Source organism: Strix aluco, chromosome 6, assembly GCF_031877795.1.
Source record: "Strix aluco isolate bStrAlu1 chromosome 6, bStrAlu1.hap1, whole genome shotgun sequence".
NCBI classification, from domain to species: domain Eukaryota; kingdom Metazoa; phylum Chordata; class Aves; order Strigiformes; family Strigidae; genus Strix; species Strix aluco.
In genome coordinates this window covers 30265430-30286382 of record NC_133936.1, presented here as the reverse complement: position 1 = coordinate 30286382, position 20953 = coordinate 30265430, and the positions used below count along the sequence as shown (strand labels likewise).

Here is a 20953-nt window from a genome sequence, read left to right as displayed (position 1 = left end):
AGGAACCAGATACAGCATAAAGTGCCAGATTTTTCAACTCCTTTAAGTTATACTAGCTGTTACTGAAGTGACCAAGACCATATTCCTGGCTCAAAAAGAAAGTTGTTGTATTTCAGCAAAAACAAGTTCACTCACCTGTTCTTTATATGGTAGAATATTGCTAATGTTACACTAAAAAAGAAAGAAAAAAAAAGACTTAATAAAGCATATTCTGTGCACACTATTCCACTGCAAAAGCCATTGTTCAGGGCAAAATGTTCAGAATCCATCATGTATTGGCTTCCTTTCACATTCTCAATTACTTCGTGTCTCATTTCTGATGTTTACCTGCCTGAACAGAAACTGGCCAAATAAAATTTGCTAGCCAAACTACTTTTACATTCATTGTACAGATATTTGTACCACAAAATAAATATTATGCTACATTTTAAACACACACCTTCATTGCCTGATTAGGTGACATTTATTGAAAGTGTGGACTATTCACAATTAAAATGTAATAAAAGTTTGACTTGACATTACATACACTGTTGTAGAGATTCTGCCGATGTTTTAACTCTGTATCTCTGGCTGTCTAATTTAGGACTTGTCTAAAAAAAGAGAATAATAAAGATATTATGCCAGCATAATCCAAGAAGGGGACAAGAACAGATCTTGGTCTCTGCTGAGTCCAAGACTTGGACAGATTGGATCGGTGGGCCAATGTTAACAGGATGAGCTTCAACAAAGCCAAGTGGCAGGTCCTGCACTTGGGCCACAACAACCCCATGCATCGCTACAGGCTTGGGGAGGTGTGGCTGGAGAGCTGTCTGGAAGAAAAGGACCTGGGGGTTTTAATTGACAAGCAACTGAACATGAGCCAAGAGTGTGCCCAGGTGGCCAAGAAAGCCAACAGCATCCTGGCTTGTATTAGAAATAGTGTGACCAGCAGAAGTAGGGAGGTGATAGTCCCCCTGCACTCTGCACTGGTGAGGCCACACCTGGAGTATTGTGTCCAGTTTTGGGCACCTCAATACAAGAAAGATATGGAGGTGCTGGAATGAGTGCAGAGGAGGGCAACGAAGCTGGTGAAGGGCCTGGAGAATAAATCCTATGAGGAGCAATTGAAGGAGCTGGGACTGTTCAGTTTGAGGAAGAGAAGGCTGAGGGGAGACCTCATCACTCTCTACAACTACCTGAAAGAACATTGTAGAGAGGTTGGTGCTGGTCTCTTCTCACAGGTAATTAGTGATAGAACAAGAGGGAATGGCTTTAAACTGCAACAGGGGAGGTTTAGACTGCATATTAGGAAAAAATTTTTCACATAAAGGGTGGTCAGACAGTGGAATAGGCTGCCCAGGGAGGTGGTGGAGTCACCATCCCTGGATGTGTTTAAGGGTCGTTTAGATGAGATGCTGGGGGATATGGTGTAGGGGAGAACTTTGTAGAGTAGGGGGGATGGTTGGACATGATGATCCCAAGGGTCTTTTCCAACCTGAATGATTCTATGATTCAAGTAAAGCGATGGATTTCATATTGACACTCATCTACTGTGGCCAAATATCAGATACTTTACTGGCAGTGACAACAGGAACACTGCCATCACAGGAATCCATCACGACCAAGCTCTGATCTGTTGCCAGCTGTACACCACTTCAAAATGGCAGAAGCACCACCTTTTAGGTTCTTTTTTCTCTACAAAAGGAGGAGTGACATGCTAGATATCTTTGTTGGAAAACAAATTTAAAAATGATTATTCAACTTAGACATTTCTACTAAACTGTTAAAACATTAAAGCCTTCTGGGCCTGAAGCTACTTTGCCTTCCTTTCCCTTCAAGCAGTTAATTCTCAGCTGGTATCATCTATACACAAAGAACTGTCTCTGTCGTACCCAGAACAATAGGTCAAACAGCCATTTCCACTGGAGAACCAAGACAACTAATTATCAAACTCACCTAACCTGAAGTAACAAACACGAAGAAAAAGTAGAAAGGCTAGAACTAAACCCAAAGCCAGCAACATACTGTTATCCACAACTAGAGGGCAGACTAATACCACTGACAAGTATCAAACACCGTCCTGCAAACTTCCTGCAACTCCATACAAAATCCATTTCAAGTTTTCCCAGACTGAGTTTCTGGATTTGGCTTTCAATGTGAAGCCTTTTTGCTTCCCACCCAAACACACACTTTTAAACTGAAAATGCTGACACACTTCTGCACTGCCTCAGGTTCTCAAGTGCACAATGATAACTACTTCAAAATACAACAGTGCATGAGCTCTGTAACTAAGAAAAAAGCTTGCTTCAGCAGTCATAATTGACCAGACCTCTACACCTCTTCCATGACCAACCCGAATAAGGTGCACTGTGCTCTTCTCATTCAGGTGTGCAGCTGGCTTTGGAACAGACAAGACCACCACAAAATCCCAAATAAACCTTCCAATGCCACTCAGTCCCTTGCTGATAACAAATGGTTCTTACCACTTTATTGTGCTTCTAAGGTTAGGTTGACTGACGGTGCTGTCATCTATAAATATTGTTGAGCATGAGCTGTATTTTTTCGTAAGCTGCCCAGGAGAAACCTTAGGGGAAAAAAAAACCAAACCAAATACATTAACGAGGAGGGATTCTGTAAGCTTTGGTTTACCACACTGACTTTACACCTTGAGTAGCTACTGCAGAGGAAGTCTAAATAGATTGCTCCTGCTATGTAAGCTACCCTATAGCTATCAAGTTCCTGAGGATACCCTTTGTGTAAGATTCCATTCCATTCTTGCCAGTTTGGGTCTCAGTCTTCCCTCTCTATAATGTACTTTATTAGATTTCCCTGTGACTACATAACCATCTTATCCCTTTTTTTATATTTTATACCTTTACATTTTCTGGTTATCCAGTATTGCTCCCTGTAAAGACAGTTTTGCATTTGGGGTTTTGTCTTGTTATATTTTTTAAAAAAGAAACCTCTCCTGACATTGCTCACTTCACTCATGTCTAGTTTAACATCTAGAATCTGGAAATAAAACACCACTATGGCCCTTACTTTTACTATTTAGAGCTAGCAATATGTTCCATCATCTATCCTAATCCTGTAGAATTTATACTGCAAGAAATCTTCCTATATAACACTAAATCAGGCTTCCCTGAGAACTACTAGAAAATGCCTTGCACTAGGACATCATAACCAAAGGAGGAGTTTTAATCAAGCAATTCAAGATTCATTAGTTTTTGTCAGAATCTTTTTAAACGCCTTGTTTAAAAACTTGAAAGTCTTCCATAGGAAAATGCTGGCACCCTTCACAACTCCATGGCTGCCTGGGAATATCTCCCATTCCAGCTGAAGTTTGCCAGCAAAAAAACAATCCAATCACTCTTCACCTTGGTGCTGGCAGAGCAAAGCTGGAACTGTAATTGAGAGAGGATCGAGAGAGAGGTGAAAAAAAGAACCACCCCCCATAATCATACCAAATACAACAGACTTGAAATATCATTATCTTACCAGTAACTTTTCTGTAGACACTTGCTAAAAAGTATTTCTTAAGCTTTGTGTTAATAACTTCCATTCTTAGCTTTACTAGTCAGTAGTTTTTTATCCACTTATTAATGACATTGCATCTTTTTTGGGTTTTTTTGGGGGGTGGTGGGGGTGGGGGGTGGTGGTTTTTTTAGTAAAGTGTCAAAACCAACCAATATCTGCAGAAGCAGCTTAGAGCATATTTTCATATTTTAAAATAAATGGATTATCATTTCTTTATCATGCTGATAATAATGTCTGTTCATCATTCTCTTTTCATGCTGGATACATTTCTTACCATAAGTCCTGTAGTGATGCTCAAACAGCAAGTCATTTAAGACTTGCCATCTCAGCTGAGAAATTAATCCAGTTTTATTTCTGGTTTAAAAAAAATGTAGGCAATTTGACTTGTATTTTCTCCTTTACTGTCCTGAAATGCTCAAGAATGATACAACAGAAAAATCCATTCTTATGCTTTTGAGATCAGCCATTCTGTGCTCTGTGATACTGTGCCTGTTTGCTTATTTTTTAAAAAGAGGCAAAGATAATTCAGTTTTATCTTGCTAAGGAGGATGTGGAACACGTGTAGGACTATATACCTAGAACTACTACAGCTGTTTCTTGAATTTTTCTTTGTCACAATATGCTAATATTATCTATATAGCACAGAAGAATTTATTTTACTTACATGATTGATGTGGTTACTCTTCCTCTTTTCTCGCACTAGAAAGAGGGAGAAAGAATGTGAATGGAAAGGTTTCTAAAATACAATCCCAATTTACATTCAATAAAGTCATTCCATTAACCTAGTCTTCTGAAGTACGTGAATATTAAGTTTCAAACCTGACTTTAGGTATCTGGAAAAGTATTTTGAGGAAAAAATATTGAGTTTTATCAAGCTAGTAAACCACATACTACTTCCAACTATCCACATGTACATTTAGGAATTACTTCTACACATTTGTTATGGATGCTCTCAAATAAACAACCAACCACCAAAAATAAAAAATTAATTATTAACACAGTTAACTAGCTCTCCATAAGTTACAGGTTCGAATGTCTGTGAGAAGAGAACAGAACAACTTTTTAGGGTTTAACGGCAACCCAAACAACATTGCATGAAGGGAAAAATGTCTCAGCTTTGAAAAGATGCTGTGCATCATGAAAAACTGGATGATTTCAGATAGTTCACATAGACAATGTCCAACATCCAACAGCAACCATTTAGCAATCAGAAGTAAAAATGTCACACACTGAACCTGCCAAAGACACACAAGGAAGAAGTGAGGTGCCCAGCATTATATACATGTGTCCTCTCTCCTCCTATTAGACAGCAGAAGATAAAGAGGTATTTCACTATACAGAAGATGCTGGCACAAGCTATGCCTATTGATCATATAAGGGCAACCACGTTATCTGATCATTTTAAACTGTGTCAGCCTTTCAAAAAAAGACTGTAAGGTTTAACTTCCAGCTATAACAGTAGCAGTAAAACAGTGCTGTTAAAGGAGAGCTGAGAGTTATGTACATGCAGAAAGCTCTACCAATGTGGCCAACCTGGACAGATGATTTCTCCAAAGTTTTGACCTCAAATCACTACCACTTGTTAGCAGGACACATTCTCTCACGTATTTTGAAAAATTAACAATTGGAAGGAGTATCCAAATTTTTTTTTTGTCTTTTTGCATAAATCAAAACTCATAATCCTGGTAACATCTCAGTGAGAAAGAACTTAAAGATATTAACTAGTTCTATGGAAGATTAACTAAAGAAAGGAGAAAATAAATTATTCTGCCTGACTTGTCCTTAAAAATACCCTGTAAAAATCAATTCAAACTAATACAAACTGCAGAGAATAGTTTAATAGTTTTTCTCACCTAGCAGACAATTTTTCTACATGAACACAAGTGTATATGGAATCATGTTTAAAAGCAATACTAGCCCCCAACAAGGACGTTCATGTAGTTTGCACATTATTTGCAGCAAGGCTGAAAGGCTGCACAGTGAAGCTGCACTACAGTGTTCAAGAACTACATCAACTTGCTAATTGCAACTTAAGTAGTGCTTATTTAAGAGGTGTCTGAAATGTGCAGGTCAGATCCTGTCTGTTTGAAGACTGACCTTCGAGGCCTTGAGGAAAGAGGCCTACGCTTCCTTGGTATCGTCTCTTCCAGAGAACCATCCTAGTGCTTGTTTCCACTGCTCACTGGTTATCTGAGCATTGCAAACTGACAATTCTACTACTTGCCATAAGACTCTGAATAGCAGGACTGCAACTGACAGACCTGTCAAAATAATTCTACTTTTCTGTGGCAAAGCTATGCCAAGGTAGAAGACATACTGCAGCTTTCCATCAACACATCCAATCTCAAGTGCAACACTGCCTTAGAAAAAACAGCACTTCAAACACGAACCAACTATAAAAGGAACAAAACCATTTGTAAAAGAATATCTTAAACTTTTTAGTTGCAACTTCAAAATTTACTGTTGTCATAATTCTTTTTTATTGTGCAATATGGAAATGCCTCCACTTTTTAACAGCATTTTGGAATGCACAAACTATAGTAATTCTTCAAAATTGACTTTATCAAGTAAAGAAGGGATCTGCAAAGAAACTGAAAATCCTAATACATTTCATGTAATTAAAACCAGGATTCAAGAATAATTATGCTCATGAAACTATTCAGTTTTGTCAGCATATTCAAAAGCAACTGATATTGACTGATGGTTTAGGCTTATTATTACTTACAGAAAACTATCCTTGATTTTTTTTTTTTTAATTTAAAGCAATTTTTAAAACAGTCCTTGGTCATAAAAAAAAACCTACCACTGCTTGAAGCTTGAATTACACTAGTGAAGAAAGCCTTGCTCCTTCAGACTGCTAGGATCCAGACTCTGAAATCTCCTGATACTTGTTTAGAAGAACAAGTGATTTTAAATGTTAAGTAAAACAGCCTATGAACACACTTCTCTGTAAACACACAAATTATTAATCCCTATGCTTTGAAAGAATTAAAGCAGTTTAAGTGTTTTTGAGCTGTAAAATTTAAATAGGCAGTTATTTTTCCAGTTTTTCTCCTGCATTTTTTTAAATTGGAAAAAACCTTGGCTTACCATCTGTTTGAGACTTGCTCAGGAAAATTGTGCTTGCTCTGGGATGATCAGATGGATTAGATTCCAAAGCTAAATCTGAAACAGGACAAAAAAAAAAAAACAAAGGAGACACCTTTAACAGAAGATGATGATTACTGCAATGATTCCCACCCAGCCTTAAAATGCTCCAAGCACAGTGATGGAAACAAGATCAGAAATACATAGAATGGGCTGTCTCTCTAAAGCAAATCCTTACTTTTTCCAAGATAAATAAAAATCTGACATTTTCCCCTCTGAAAAAAAGCCTGTGGACTTATTCCTACTACCATGAAACTTTGAAGTATCTTATGGTTTCCACCAAAAAAAAATCTGGAAAGGGAGATCTCAGAAAACAACATGCATCTTCAAAAGTCAGTATGCACCCCTGCATGTTAGGGTAGCTGGATGTGGAGCCTGTGCTCAGCAGAGGGCAGAAAGCTAGAACTTTACCAAGAGCATAACTTAAAAAAAAAAAGACACTGCTGATCTTTTAATCTATGCTTCAAGTACCCAATACAGAAGGAAACAACCTCTGTAGTCTTATAAAAAACCCCATTAAGTAACTTTTACAGTGCTGATAAATATCAAAACATGGATCTTACACTATTCTGTTCTTTTGGAATTTCAAATAAAACCTTGTACAGCATACAGCTATTGAAGAACAATTATATATAACTATTGAAGAACAGTGTTATACACAGCTATTGAAGAACAAAATGATTGCTTTAATCCTTTGCCACAATGAACCAGTAATGACATTAGATGAAGATATATTACTCCCTTAGATTATGATGGGAGTGATCACTAAAAAGTTTGTTGATGAAACTGTAAACATCATGATGAAATTTTGAGCTGCATTAGCTTTGACAGAAGAAACAGCTGTTCTGAGGATGTTACGCTACAGACGCACTGATTTATGTGATCATATGAACAGAATAATCTAGTACTGTGATTCTGTACATCCTGGAAGGAGAAAATTCGCATCCATTTACATTTGTCATTCTGATCTTCCTGTGTGCTGCTTATGCCATGCTAACCATAAAAGCATGCAAGCTCACAAACTTGTACGTTACATGTTTCAAGGTTGTAAGCCAATGCAGTTGCCACACCCTTGAAAAACAAAGTCATCTAAGAATGACCATCAACTTTCAATGAAAAAAAAAAATCTTAAGAGCTTTTTATGCACTGAACCAACAGAACTCTGGTTAAATAGTAGCCAAAGTATGCACAAACTGTCTTGGTGCTGGAAATCTTACCTATGTGAATGTTTTGTGCTACTGCACCTAACCCATAGCACAGCCACAGCCCTCATGTGTCAGCAAGTGAACGTAATTGTGAAAGTACGTGTGTCCCCAAAACTCCTCATTCCAGATTCCCACTGATACACAACACTGGTATCCAGACCTGGATGTTTTCCAAGTACTTGGCTTACAACATCACTGATCTTAGTCCAACAGTATTGCTCTGACACTGGTCCAGGATGCAGACCACTGTCATTTTGAATCTCTAGTGTGTAAGGTAGCCAATGTCTATTTAGGAACACAAAGATTATTCAATAAGGAATTTCCCCCCCTTTCAAAAAAGGCCAGAGTCAGCTATGAAAGCAGACCATCTTGAGCAGTTTTTAAAAGCTAACTTACAAAAACAGTATTTCTATTTTCACCATACTGTGCTCATTCATGGCACACAGTGAACAGATACCTGAATTTAATCATGTGGTTAAAATGTAAGAAGTCCTGGTTTAGAAGCCCTAGAATGGAATTTGCCTTACAGCTCATACCTGAAGTACCACTAATACACATTTGATTCTCTGGAAAAAAAACAAAACAAAAACAAAAAACAACACAAAACCCCACAACAAAAAAAACCCAAACAGCACACAATAGTTACTAATGTTACCAATAGTTACTAGTTACCATTTGTAACATCTTAGCAAAATAGTATAACTGTTGTTTAAAAATCCTGCACAATGTTGACAACTTTCTAACACTGATTTAGCAAAATCACTTTTAAGAGACAATATAGAGACCAACTCTAGCTTCTAATGCTAGCACTCTATTTAAAAAAAACCAAAACCAGAACATTGACACAGATCAAGGAATTTACTAATAATGGCAAATACTAAACAATTTTTTAGATTTGAGAAAGGTGATTCAGAAATTGAAGTATTTTGCTAGTCTACAAAATAACAAGTATCATCAACAGGCAGAAAAAAACTGCAATATGCTGATTTAAAAATACAGATTATTATTAGCAAGTTATGATGCAAACAGAGCAAACAACTCAGAATTTATTTACAGTTCAGCAGCAACTTTTAGAATAACTGGATAAGTCAAGTTTAGGGACCTTGGGAGGTCTTTAGTTTAACCTCTTGCTGAAAACAGGGTCAGCTATGAGGTAGAACTAGGCTGCTCAAGGCTGTATCCAGTTGAGTCTCCAGTGAGGTGAGGGTCCACAGAGTCCAGATCACCTTTCCCACTGAGGGGGACCAATGCCTATAGGGCTATGGGACTCACTATGGAATGGTAGGGAAGAGCATGTAGGACTGTACAAGACATGCATAATATTTAGAGGAAGGTAGCAAGGAAGATTGGGGAAGAACAAGCACAGGGTAACAGAGAGGAAAGGGCAACTGAATTCATTAACTCCTAACAGGGCTTTGTGTTTCTCCCTGTTGAATTTCATAGGGTTCCTGTTGGTCCAATCCACCAGTCTATCTACGTCCTTCTGAATGAGCAGCCTCCAGCATATTGGCTGTTGCCCAGCTGGGTGTCATCTGCAATCTGGGCACACTCCATTGCCTCCTCCGGGACACTGATAAATGTTAAACAGGACAGGTGTTATTTTTCCACGGAAGACAGGGTACAGGATAACGCCCATCCTCCCTCACCCCATAAAAAAATACACTACAATCTTGACTTTCCTGAGGTTTTGATTTGAAACTGTATGACTCGTTAAAGCTTGCTTCTTATGTTGTTTTTGCCTCTTCTTGTGCTTTGTCAGCCCTATATCCATGCTTCTTAGATGTTAGAAATCAGGTCTAGGGCTAAAAGCACTACAAGAATTAAATGTATGCAAATATAACCCACTTTCATCCCAGACAAGATGAGTCTAAGACCATCAGCAGTGCAGGATGCATCAAGGGACACAATACTGACATGGCCACCCAAGACAAACTTGCTCCCCTGAACCCAGACATACATATTTGAGGAGAGGAACAGCAGTGAAAGGAAAATAGACTTTACTGGCTCCAGTTCCACAGTGGCTCAGCCAGACACAAGATGCCTTCTGCTGGACAAAGTCAGGTGTATCAGCACCCATAGCACATTAAATCCACAAAACAGATTATACAACCAGAGTTATGGTACTAACGAAGTCCAAGACACATTGTGCAGCCCCCAGTACAAAACCCCACAAGAAGTGATCAAAACCAACTGTAGCAAGGCTTCTTATCCCAGAATAATGTGGCACTAGCAGAAACAGTATATCTGCTTTTGTCTTGCAAGAGACTGCGTAGAAAGAAAGACGTATTTAGGAGAGACCGCCTCCCTGTAGCTTTCCCTTCTAAGCAGCCAGAGAATTTCAACTGTCCTTTCTGTGCTGTTCTTCCTGGACAATGCTTTTTTCCAAGCAATGGAAAAATTAAGTCATATGATTTGCTCTTCCTAAACTGCCAGTGCTGCTCATGAAATACCAAAAAGGAACAGCAATACAGCTGATGAAGGAAGCGTAAGGCAAGAAGCAGATAAGGACACAAGAAGAGGCAAAATGTAATGGCAAATATAGCAAAAGAAAAGTCAGAGAATGAGGATGTCTGCAAACAATTTGACTCACAACCAAGCATAACTTCTAATACTTCATCCTGGTAGCAGTTATGAGTCCAAAACCAAGATACTTAGCCCTGAAAATAAGGGTAAGTCTTGATTAGGAGCTACATCAGAAGACACATGACAGAAAGCTCAAGCTTCACAGAAAGTTAACAGAAAAAGAAAGAAGCATGGTATGCCTCAAGACGAACAGAAATAAGGCGAACTAAAACAATGCAGGAACAGGAATGAGAGAAATGAGAAGCAATAGCATGATATAAAAAATAAGAAAACAACTCCAAAACATTTTTGTTCTAGAGGCTATCAACCCAATGGAAGTCAAAACACATTTTCTATCAGACCCTCACATTTAGTGATAAAGAGGTGAGAAGGGAAGATTCCCACCAGCAATTAAGTCTGTGGGAGCAGCACAGTAACGTTGCCATGCTACAATGGCCCTCCACCTCTCTCCAAGAGCTGCATATTAAAAATAGCCTTCCTCCTTATTTTTCTGCATTTCTCCATGCCATTTACTCACGTGGTACTACCAAACTTGTCGGATCAACCCTGTCTCCAACTGCACCACAGAGAAGCCTGAACGTGCTTCCCTCTCTCACAATTCTCATTTTAAAGAACCCCTTGCAGTTTGCTTGCCCTTCAGACAATCTCAGCTACCTCTGCTGCTGCTGCTGTGCGCTCCATGCACTGATAAGAGCATACAGTCCCCCGCAGGGCAGATCATATTACTTTTAAAAGCAAACCTCTGCCCCTAGTTCAAGATCTTACATCTTTTCCTCAACACAAAATCCTCATGAAGACTTTTACTCATCTATGCTGTATAAGAACATGTGCGGGTTTTAGGAATTTATAATGCTAGCTACTTATCTTCTGTTTTACACAACTCCATGGGTGATATCTATTAAAAACACATTTTACACACTGCATTGTGCTACATATATTACGAACAAAGCCAACAAAGTTGTCACCAGTACTAAGTAGCAGCCCTTTGATGATTTCACTGCTTTAGAACACTAAAATATTGCATTTCCTTTAACAGTTTTAGCCTCATCCTCTCCTTTACTAGACAGCAGTAACATTTTGATACAGCACGTATTTAAAGCATTAAATAAAAAAATTATCTCTCTGCTGTAAATTGAATTTCTTCCCTTGCTCAGTGGATTATCAGTTTTGATTAATGTTTGAGCTTCCCTTATATTTCATTACCTTACAGTGTGAAAGATAAGTTACTTAATATTCCCAATAAAGATTTAAAAATTAAAACAAATTAGGCTAACAAATTTTGTCAATACATTTCAGAAAGTCTGTTATTCCTAACAATAACTTCATGTAAAAACTATTTGTCCTTTAAATTATGTTATTCTATTTCTATTCCCAAAAACTTTCCTAAAAGTTACAATTCTGGTTTCTAAATTCAACCTGCTTTGTTTATGTCTCACCAGCCACACCCAATGCACCACAGAACCCAGCACACACAGGTTGTTTTCCATTTGTCTTCTCCTGTTATATCCTCAGTTACACACAGGTTAGTCCATCATTTAAAGGCTCCATGGGTGGCTTCTTCCCCAGATTCGGACAGAACAAAAGCACTTTGATCTCCTGATTATTCATCTTCAACAGAATACATCTTTCTTCCATAATGTGATGGACTCAAAGATAGAAAACTTGCTCTGCTTTCATAACTAATACAAGCAAATTTGAATACATAAAGGACTGGATCTGTTGCATAATGAAGTGCTTTCAAAACTGCCAGTTCTCAGAAAGGAACTCTATTTTGAGGGAGAATCTCAGTGAAAACAATCTTAACCAACACTTGCATATGTCCTTTAAAAACATTCCTAACTCCCCAGAGGAAATCAACTCTTTATTTAAAAAGGAAAACAACTAAAACCAGCCCACACAGTTGGCCTTTGTTTACAGAAATATAGAATCAGTGAAGTTGGAAGAGACCTCTCGAGATCACCTAAGTCCAACGCCCTGCTTAAGCAGGGTCAGCTTGAGCAGTCTGTCCAGGACTGTCAGACAGGTTCCGAGTATCTCCATGGAGACTTCACACCCTCTCTGGGCAACCTGCGCCAGTGTTTGACCACCCTCATTGTTAAACGATTATTTCTAAAGATTGTGACTTCACACAATACACACAGAAGGATGTTGTAAAGCTGTTTAAAATCTGTCAGTTGTTCTTTATGGCACTACTATGAGAACAGCAGTATCGTTACCAATACCCAGCACATATTTAAGTGCACTGTAATGTTTCAGAAGGCTACAGAAATTACTTCAGTATACAGCAAGCTCTCTTAATTAAGAAGGAATTACTTCGTCTTTTACACCACACTCCTGAGTTGGGCTGGTTCAACAGGAAACTGACACAGTAAGCACTTCATATCTCCTACTAAAATCAGAAGAATTTAGAAAGCTGAAGTGTAGACCATCTATTAAATACTGTGGGCTAGTCAGGGTTTAAGTTATCTATTAATGTCTTTGGTTTAATAAAAATCAATATTAGTGTTCTTGCATTTCTTAAAGTATAGGAGGATCCACATCACTACTGTCAGCCTCCACAGCAAATCTCAACATGATCCTACTGCAGTCGGTTCACTGTCCCTGTTGAGGAAACATGACAGAGATCTGTTCCACCATACACAATACGTAGCCTTTCTAGGACTGAACAAAGTCGAGTAGGCTTCCATGTGTTTCACGTATCTGCCAGGGTTATAATCATCACTTCTACACATTTTAGCTAGGCAGAACAACAGGATGTCAGGAGTGTCCCAAACTCCACAAAGAAGGCAGGACCAGTTAACAGGGAGGAAAACTAGATGCCCCTAGGATTTTATCTTGGAACTAGAAGGAAAACAGTAGTTCACAAGCTAGATCTTAAAAGTAACTAAGGTGTTTTGTTAGAGATGTGTTTCTGTACTGCATTTAACATAGGGCCATTTAAAAAGACAAGGAGAAAGAATTGGTTCCATGCTGTCCACTTTTTATTCCCCACATAGACCTTCACACGTAACACAATTCACTACCATGAGAAGCTAAAGTATAACTCCACAGCTCTAATTTTTTAATTTATAAGCCAAAACAAAAATTTCTAACTGTACACATTCAAGATCAACCAAACTTTATAATCCTAGATCCATGTTGATAACTGCAAGTGTAAGGAAAGCCTTCCCCGTAACAACTCCTCACATGCTCTCTGCCTTACTTGTCACAAGACAGAAAGAAAAACAGGTGACTACCAGAAATTCCAGTCTCTGTCTACAGGTAACCAAAATAAGATGCACCATACTGTGCCCTAGCTGTCATATGCCACTTGATGGACGGGCATATGTTAAGCTTTCTCTCCTCTTCCAACTGCTCACATTAATGCAAACTTCAAATAAAGTTTGGACTTTTATGGAAGTTAACATTGTCACCAAGTTTTACATCACTTTAGGCACAAGCTCAAACACAGTCACTCTTAGTGACTCATAGTGGCTTTGTGGATTCTCAGTTTACCTGCAGTTTGTTCTATAAATGAAAAATAACTATCTGCATAACAAAACATGTCCAGCGGTTTTACAGAAAAGCTTTTTTTTGGTCTTTGAAAGAAACTGGCATTCAACAGTTTATTATCCGAGTCTGACTGACACGTTTGATGACAAGCCGGTGTTACTTTTCACACTGGAAAAAACACAACTATGTTTGATTACTGCAATGGCTCATGACCCTTTCAGAACTCCAAACAGAAGCAAAGCCGTGCTATACACGGCAGAGCTCAAACACTGCCGAACACTACCTGGCTGACAGTAGGATTTTTGTGTAAACTATTGAGGTAAACCCGGTATTTGCATCACCTGCAAGTATGATCTTCAGTTTTAGTCATATGGCTTTACTACACATTTAATTAAATAGTGCCGAGCTTTTTAAGCCAGTCACATCCCCATTTGTCCCTTCAAGTCAAAACATTCAGAGTTTTCTTCTGAAAACAGTATTTTTCTAGTGAGTAAAATAAAAGTGTACATTCAAACTCTAGCTGCAATGAAGAAAAAACATAGATTTAGAAATCTCAAGATGAGCTTGTTGGCAAGGATCTACAGATCCAGGGTCTGCGTTCTTAATGTTTTATAGAATTTTTCTCCTGTCTCCCACAGTCACTTCTTCCTATACGTGGAACAAACATTGTTAGAAACCTTAACTTAATGCGTAATGCGAATTTGGGAGGAGTCGTTTTTTGAGTTTTCTTGGCTCAGGCAAGAGCTGATTCCCCCGTTAGTCAGCTTTTCAGTATGACCTCGCCACACTGAGCACACTTGAGAGAACAGACACTTCTAGACACAAAACTGCTGCTGCTCTACATCATCTACCCTGACAGGTAGGAGGAAAAAGAGCAAGTCTCCTAAAGAAAGACAGAAGAGGAAAGGATCCTAGACATATTACATTGAAACAGTAAAAAGAAAAAGTCAAGCTGAAAGTTAATTCAGTTTCCTTAGTTCCGTAAGTTTCATCAAAACCCTCAGGTTAACCACATATTTAATTTCAGTATTTCCCATTTTATGAAAATCACTCATTTATAATAGCTGTTATACTGGAAGCCTAAAGAAACACTCACCAAAACAAACCAACCCATTTTCCTCCATATAAGCTTCATGTATATATGTTCCATATCAACTATTCTTAACAACCTAAGGCTTACACAAATTTGCTCACTCCAGAAGCATCTAAGAAATAGCAAAGAGATAAAAGCATAGATGATTCCTTAGCTGTCAGCAGTACCCAAGCATAAAAACCAGAAATACATATACTATACTATGGCAATGATTTCTTCCATTTCCAATTCCCAAATTTGTAGATCAATTTCACTGTTGTTTCTAAACAACTCAGGAATTCACTCATTTCCACTAGAGGCACTTTACAGACCATTTTGTAATGGCCATGACATTAGGAATCTTAAGCCAATGATAGGGAAGGTGTTTCAGGCTTATAGAGAGTCAATTCTTTCATATTTGTCAAGATTACATACTATTTGTAACTGCTTGTAATTTTGTAACAACTGTAACTGTAATTAATTCCTAGTCAGTTGCAGGAAAGAGAGAGTTCTGATGAAAGAAGAGTGAGCGTAAGTTAAGTGAAAAACTTGGCAAATAGAAGGAAGAGAGAACACCAGAAGAGGGGCCAGAGCATCAGTTGGTTTTCACCCCCAACTTCGTATCTGTCTAACTAGGCAATGGTATTTATCAGCCTATGAAGCTACAAATCTTCAGATAGAGAGGCAAAAAAACCAAACACAAGGTGGTTAAGCCTTTCCTGTATTGAAAGCTGCTGGCATCAAAAAGCCAATTTCTTGCATCAGTGTTTTTTTTTTTTTTTTAAATTTAACTTACTAACATATTAACCAGGATTTACAAAAAAAAAAAAAAAAAACCAACCTAGGGAAAAAACCCTCAATCCACATGCTTGAAGTAAGCTGACATTATATAAGAGAGGAACAAATGAACAGTATTTAGACCTTCTGCAAGAAGGTTTATAGACAAGTGTTGGTGAAATCAGATCACAGACGATCAATATATTCAAGTATCTGTTAATCTTCAACACTGTTTAATAACTGTGGCACGCAGGCAACTTGAAGCTTGCCCCTTTCCACATGGCAGTCTCTACAGAGCCAGGGGGCTGATGAAAAAAGAAAAATAGGTTTACAGGTGCCTGAAGAGTTATTCTAGACACTAGTCAGTCTGAGCCTGTTCAGGTAAATCTCACTTACTTCATTCTCTATTAACTCTCCTCTGCAAAGTCCCCTTCCATTTGTTTTCCCATCTAACCTCTGTGTGATGACTGCATCCCATCCAGTACCTCTCCTGATCCCATCTGCTCTTCCCTCTCATCCCCAATTGTCTCTTCCCTTGTCATTTTCCACCCCTCATCCATCCCTCAGTTCTCCAGGTGAAGGTACCAGGTCATTTTGTCCCACCAGTTCAATAGGTCAACAATCTTCCCCTTTGTTCATGTGAATCAGGCAAACATCTGCTCAAAACTGCTGAACTCAGTAAACAGCAGTGGTGGAGGGAGATAATGTTTTCAAATACAAGTGAGAAAAGTCTGTCAAGTGAGGCCTTGTTCTAATTTTATCTGAGGATCAAAGAATTTATGAAAAATTAGATCTATGTTTAAACATAGCGATCTGGCAAGAAAGTGTCAGTCATAAGAAGTTCTCCCCCGAATAACTAGAAAAAAAAAAGTCACAGGAAAAAAAGAAGCCCAAAATAAAGATTAGCAGACACTCATCTGGGGGGGAAGAAACCCCCAAAAACCAAAACCCCAAAAAAACAGTAATCTGCACAGCCCAAATGGCACATTAAGATCAAAGAGCTGCCATTTCTAAAGCTACAGAGGAAAGTTTTTTGGTCAATTCCAACTGCTTTGGACTGTTGCTTGCACACTGGAAGAAGGCACACAGTGCTCAGCTGAACAGTCAACTAGCAGCTCTAGGTTCATTTTAGCTTTCAATATTTAACACTAACAGTAGGTATGAACCTACCTGCAAGAAACTATAATTTTCAAAGTTATGTTTATTCCCATTTACTTCATACAACTTGGCTTAGCATCTCAAACCACAAATGCAGGCTTATTTCTCGTTCTGAAAAACTGCACTGAACAGGTTATGGCTCAGGATCTTGAGAGCTATAAAATACAAAGTCATCCTTCAAGTTCTCTCTTAGTGGATCTGACAATCCCTTCCCATTTGAATTAACTTCTGTTGAAACATTACACTTTGAGCTTCACAGAGTGTTTTATCTCCATCCCACTTACCACTCCTTTTCTGTCTTACATAAATACCACTTCATAACCTCCCCATTTTAAGAAAGTGAGATTTTTCTCATTTAACTCTGATCCGATACAAACAATCTAAGCAGTGCTGACTGGAAAGCAGTGCCTGTTAAGTAGTGTGCTGAAGAAGCTACAGAATAATCCTCATTTGAGAGCACAGACTTGCGAGGACCGCTTTCCACTTGCTACAAAAAAAGCAAGACAAAACAATACAAAACAAAAAGTCCAAAGCTCAGTTGGTAACTTCTGCATTCCTGATACAACCAAAACATTCAATTTTAACAAGTGTAAAAGTATTAAGACAGACTTAGGAACAACAAACAACTTAAGGACAGAAATTTAAGGAATGAAGCATCTCCATCACATTTGGATGCTAGCTTTCTGATATATTTAGCTGTGTTCTTAGAAACTCCTAGAACTGAGCAGCATGAAACAAAAATAGCCAAGATGGATCTTGACTTTTTCTCTCTGCAGCTTTCTCTGTTTTCCCCCCAACAAGCACTGAAGGAAAGGCCAGTCAGTAGGTTCCCAGCCTTCCATTATTGACAAAATTGGCATCTTAGCTAACCTAAGATATTATACATTCATAAATTTTAGAAGAAATATTTATCCCTCAAATGAAACTGCTGGACTACTTACCACTGTAGCAACAAACTAATGCTCTGTAGTAGTCAAGAGCACAGAAACATGTAGGCTGCTTGCATGGTTTGGGTATGCTGACAGCTTTTATATCCTAGAGTTAAGAGGGATAAGCACAGCTATCTGGTACATGCAAGTGCTTACAGGTGTATGCTTACAGATGTATTACTTTCATAGAAGGTCTTAAATTAAACAGACAGCATTATTACTTAAAATTTCATTATAACATCTGTTTCATAACCATTCATAACACTATTTCAGACTTCACAAATAATGCTTTACGCTTTGAAGTTAACTGCTTCAATCCTACCCAGGTAGCACCTTCTAACATTCAAAAATTAACACAAAAAGTTTTATTTCTAATATCAACCATCCAGAATGGTATTTTCAACAAGGTATCAAACTCGGATGCTTCTTGCAGCCCTGAACAGTTATATCAGTCAGAAAACTGTAGACAAATAGCATCTAGCATTTGCAGATCTATTTCTGAGGCCATGCAATAGTGAACCACATATGACTGTAAAGATGATCCTTAAAGTCATCTAAAACATATACTACTTCTACAGTTCTAGTTTTAGGATTACCTCCTGCCTCAAGACTAAAGTTTCCATAGCCACAAAAGTAAAATTTGTGATAGACAGCTACTATCTCATTCTTAGACTATACACTTTTATTCATGTCTGCAACTTCAAAAAATTAAATACTTCCCCATTTCAAGGCCAGTTCTGACATCTGGATAAATTCACAAATAAGCCTAGTTACTTAGCACTGCTGACATGACCACATATTAAAGATTCAAACAAATACAACCCTTATTCCTGAGCAGATTTTTTTAGCTTAGGCATTTTTCCTTGGCTTATTAGAATCTTTAGAGAGTTTAGCTCCTCCTCCCTTAACGAGCATGGGAGAATTGAGATATTTCTGTAATATCTTCTCACAAAAATAAAGTTTTATTTCTCCTAGACGCAAATACAATTTCTCCTACTGCTGTATTGCACAGCTGTCTCAAAGGAGATCCAAGGGGTTGACTGTTCCATCTCGTTTCTGTAACAGCTGCACCATATGGTGTTGTGGACAACCATGCAAGTTTAATAATTCCATTTCTGAAAGTTTCCTCACGCTCTTCTGCAGCCAGTTTCTCTCCAATAGCCAAAACTTTTTTCTTAAGTTCAACACGAGTATGGAGGCCCAGTGATAACTGTTATGCATTGTACAGTAAAGATGTCAGACAGGCTACCTTTTTTCAACTGAATATATTTCATATAGGTGTGGTTGTAATTATGAAAAGGAACAGCAAGACGCTTGTTAATTAAAGTAAATTTTGAATATCACAAGCTATTACACTGTGCTGTACACTGCCGGTATCACATACAGACAGGAGCACCCCATAGCTGTTACGTGTTGTCTCAGTAACTCCCTGCAGCACACACCTGCAAGTTCTTCCTAGGCATGTCTGAAAAGGAGGTGCGTTACAGAACAAGTCTGTGTGACACCAGTGCTCCAGGTATAACCAGAAGGGATCTGAACAGCAAACACTTACTTTCCCATGAGCTCAAGGAAAGCAAATTGGAAACAGAGAGCTACATGACAAGGAACCTCGGTGTAACGAGTCCACAGCTATAACTGAGCCCCCTATATAGCTAGATTATAAACTACCCACGTCCAGCCACAATGATGTCATAGGCACACAATCTTTGTAATTCTTAATTCCCTTACTCCCCACACACCCTCTTCCTTCCTCTTGTTCAACAGAGACTGGAAATGCAGCAGCTTTTGCGAACTGCCCGAACGTTACGACTGAGCCACGACTCCATAGCCAAGGAGAAACGAGCAGCCAGACTTCCACCTCACACGGGCGCACCCCAGAGCTCTGCCACGATTCTTTCGGGTTCCCCGACCTCTCTCTCTCCAGCGGGCGAGGAGCGGCCTGCGGGGCAGCCAGGGCCCCCGGCAGGGAACTCCCCGGGCGGGGGGGAACCGGCCGCTCCTCCGCCCTCGGCCGGGCGACTCGTCAAGCGGCCGCGCCGGCTGCGGTAGCCCCGCGGCTCGTACTTCGGGCAGAGGTCCCGGCCCCGCCGCCGACCTCCCCCGCCCAGCGGCAGCAAGGCGGCGTGCCCGCAGGAGTGCCCCGCGCTGTCAGAGCGCTGACAGCCGCAGGGAACTTCGCTCGGGGCGCGGCGCGGGGCCGGGCGGCGGCGGGCCGAGCCACCCCCTCCCCCCCGAGGGGCTCGCCGGACCGCACGCTCCCCCCGCCGCCGGGACAAAGGGGGCGCGCCGCGAGCGGGGAAGCGCCGCGCCCCGGGCAGCCAGTCCCGCCGGGCACCCACCCGCGGCGGAGCGGGGCGGGGGCGCCCCGAGGACAGTCGCCGGCAGGGCGGGGATGCGGTGCCCGGCGCTGCCCGCCGCCCGCCCGGCCCCGCCGCTCGGCCCCCGCCGCTCACCATCCGGGAACTCCCGGTCGCTGATGTGCTGGAGGTGGGGGCCGCCGCCGCCGGGATCTGAGTCCCCCGACTCGGCCTCCGCCGATCCCGAGCCGCCGCCGCCCGCTGCCGCCTGGTACGCGTCCGCCCAGCGGTCGGGCCCCGGCGCTGCCCCGCCGCCGCCGCCGCGGGCCCGGCTGAGCTTGGGGCTGGCGTCCGGGGATACGCAGCAGGTGACGGTGTTGCCCATGGAGCTCGGAGCTCCCCCGCCGGGCCCCGGCTACGCGGCTCCCGGGCTGTGGCGGGGGAGGGGGCGGAGGGGGAGCCGAGGCGCCGGGCGGAGGGAGGGAGGGAGGGCGGGACGGAGGGAGGGGCGGGCCTCAGCGCCGCATCACCGTCGCCTCCGCCCCGGCCAGGCGCGGCCCCCGCCCGCCCCAACGGCCGCGCGAGCCCCCCCGCCGCCTCCTGCGCGCGGCGAGCAACGGCCCTCGCGCGAGCGGCCACCTTCCCCCGGGCCGGGGGAGGGGCGGGGGGAGGGCAGAGCAGGGGAGAGGGGGGGGAGGCCCGGCCCCGCCTCGCTCCCACCCAATCACCTCCCGCCGGGGCGCCGCGTGACGCCGCTCCACCAATGGACGCGGGAAT

At 40.9% G+C, this 20953-nt stretch overlaps 1 protein-coding gene across 1 annotated transcript in view; it reads right to left on the bottom strand.

Moving 5' to 3' along the window:
* Window positions 1-20744, bottom strand: part of CCNYL1 (cyclin Y like 1) — a 35580-nt gene extending 14836 nt beyond the window's left edge. The window contains exons 1-5 of the mRNA XM_074829410.1: window positions 20333-20744; window positions 6607-6681; window positions 4181-4215; window positions 2463-2563; window positions 136-171 (exon numbers count right to left, since the gene is read on the bottom strand). Of these exons, the coding sequence (XP_074685511.1) occupies window positions 136-171; window positions 2463-2563; window positions 4181-4215; window positions 6607-6681; window positions 20333-20561 (476 nt within the window). The 5' untranslated portion in view covers window positions 20562-20744. The remainder of the gene's footprint in view (window positions 1-135; window positions 172-2462; window positions 2564-4180; window positions 4216-6606; window positions 6682-20332) is intronic.
* Between the last annotated feature and the right edge of the window lie 209 nt (window positions 20745-20953).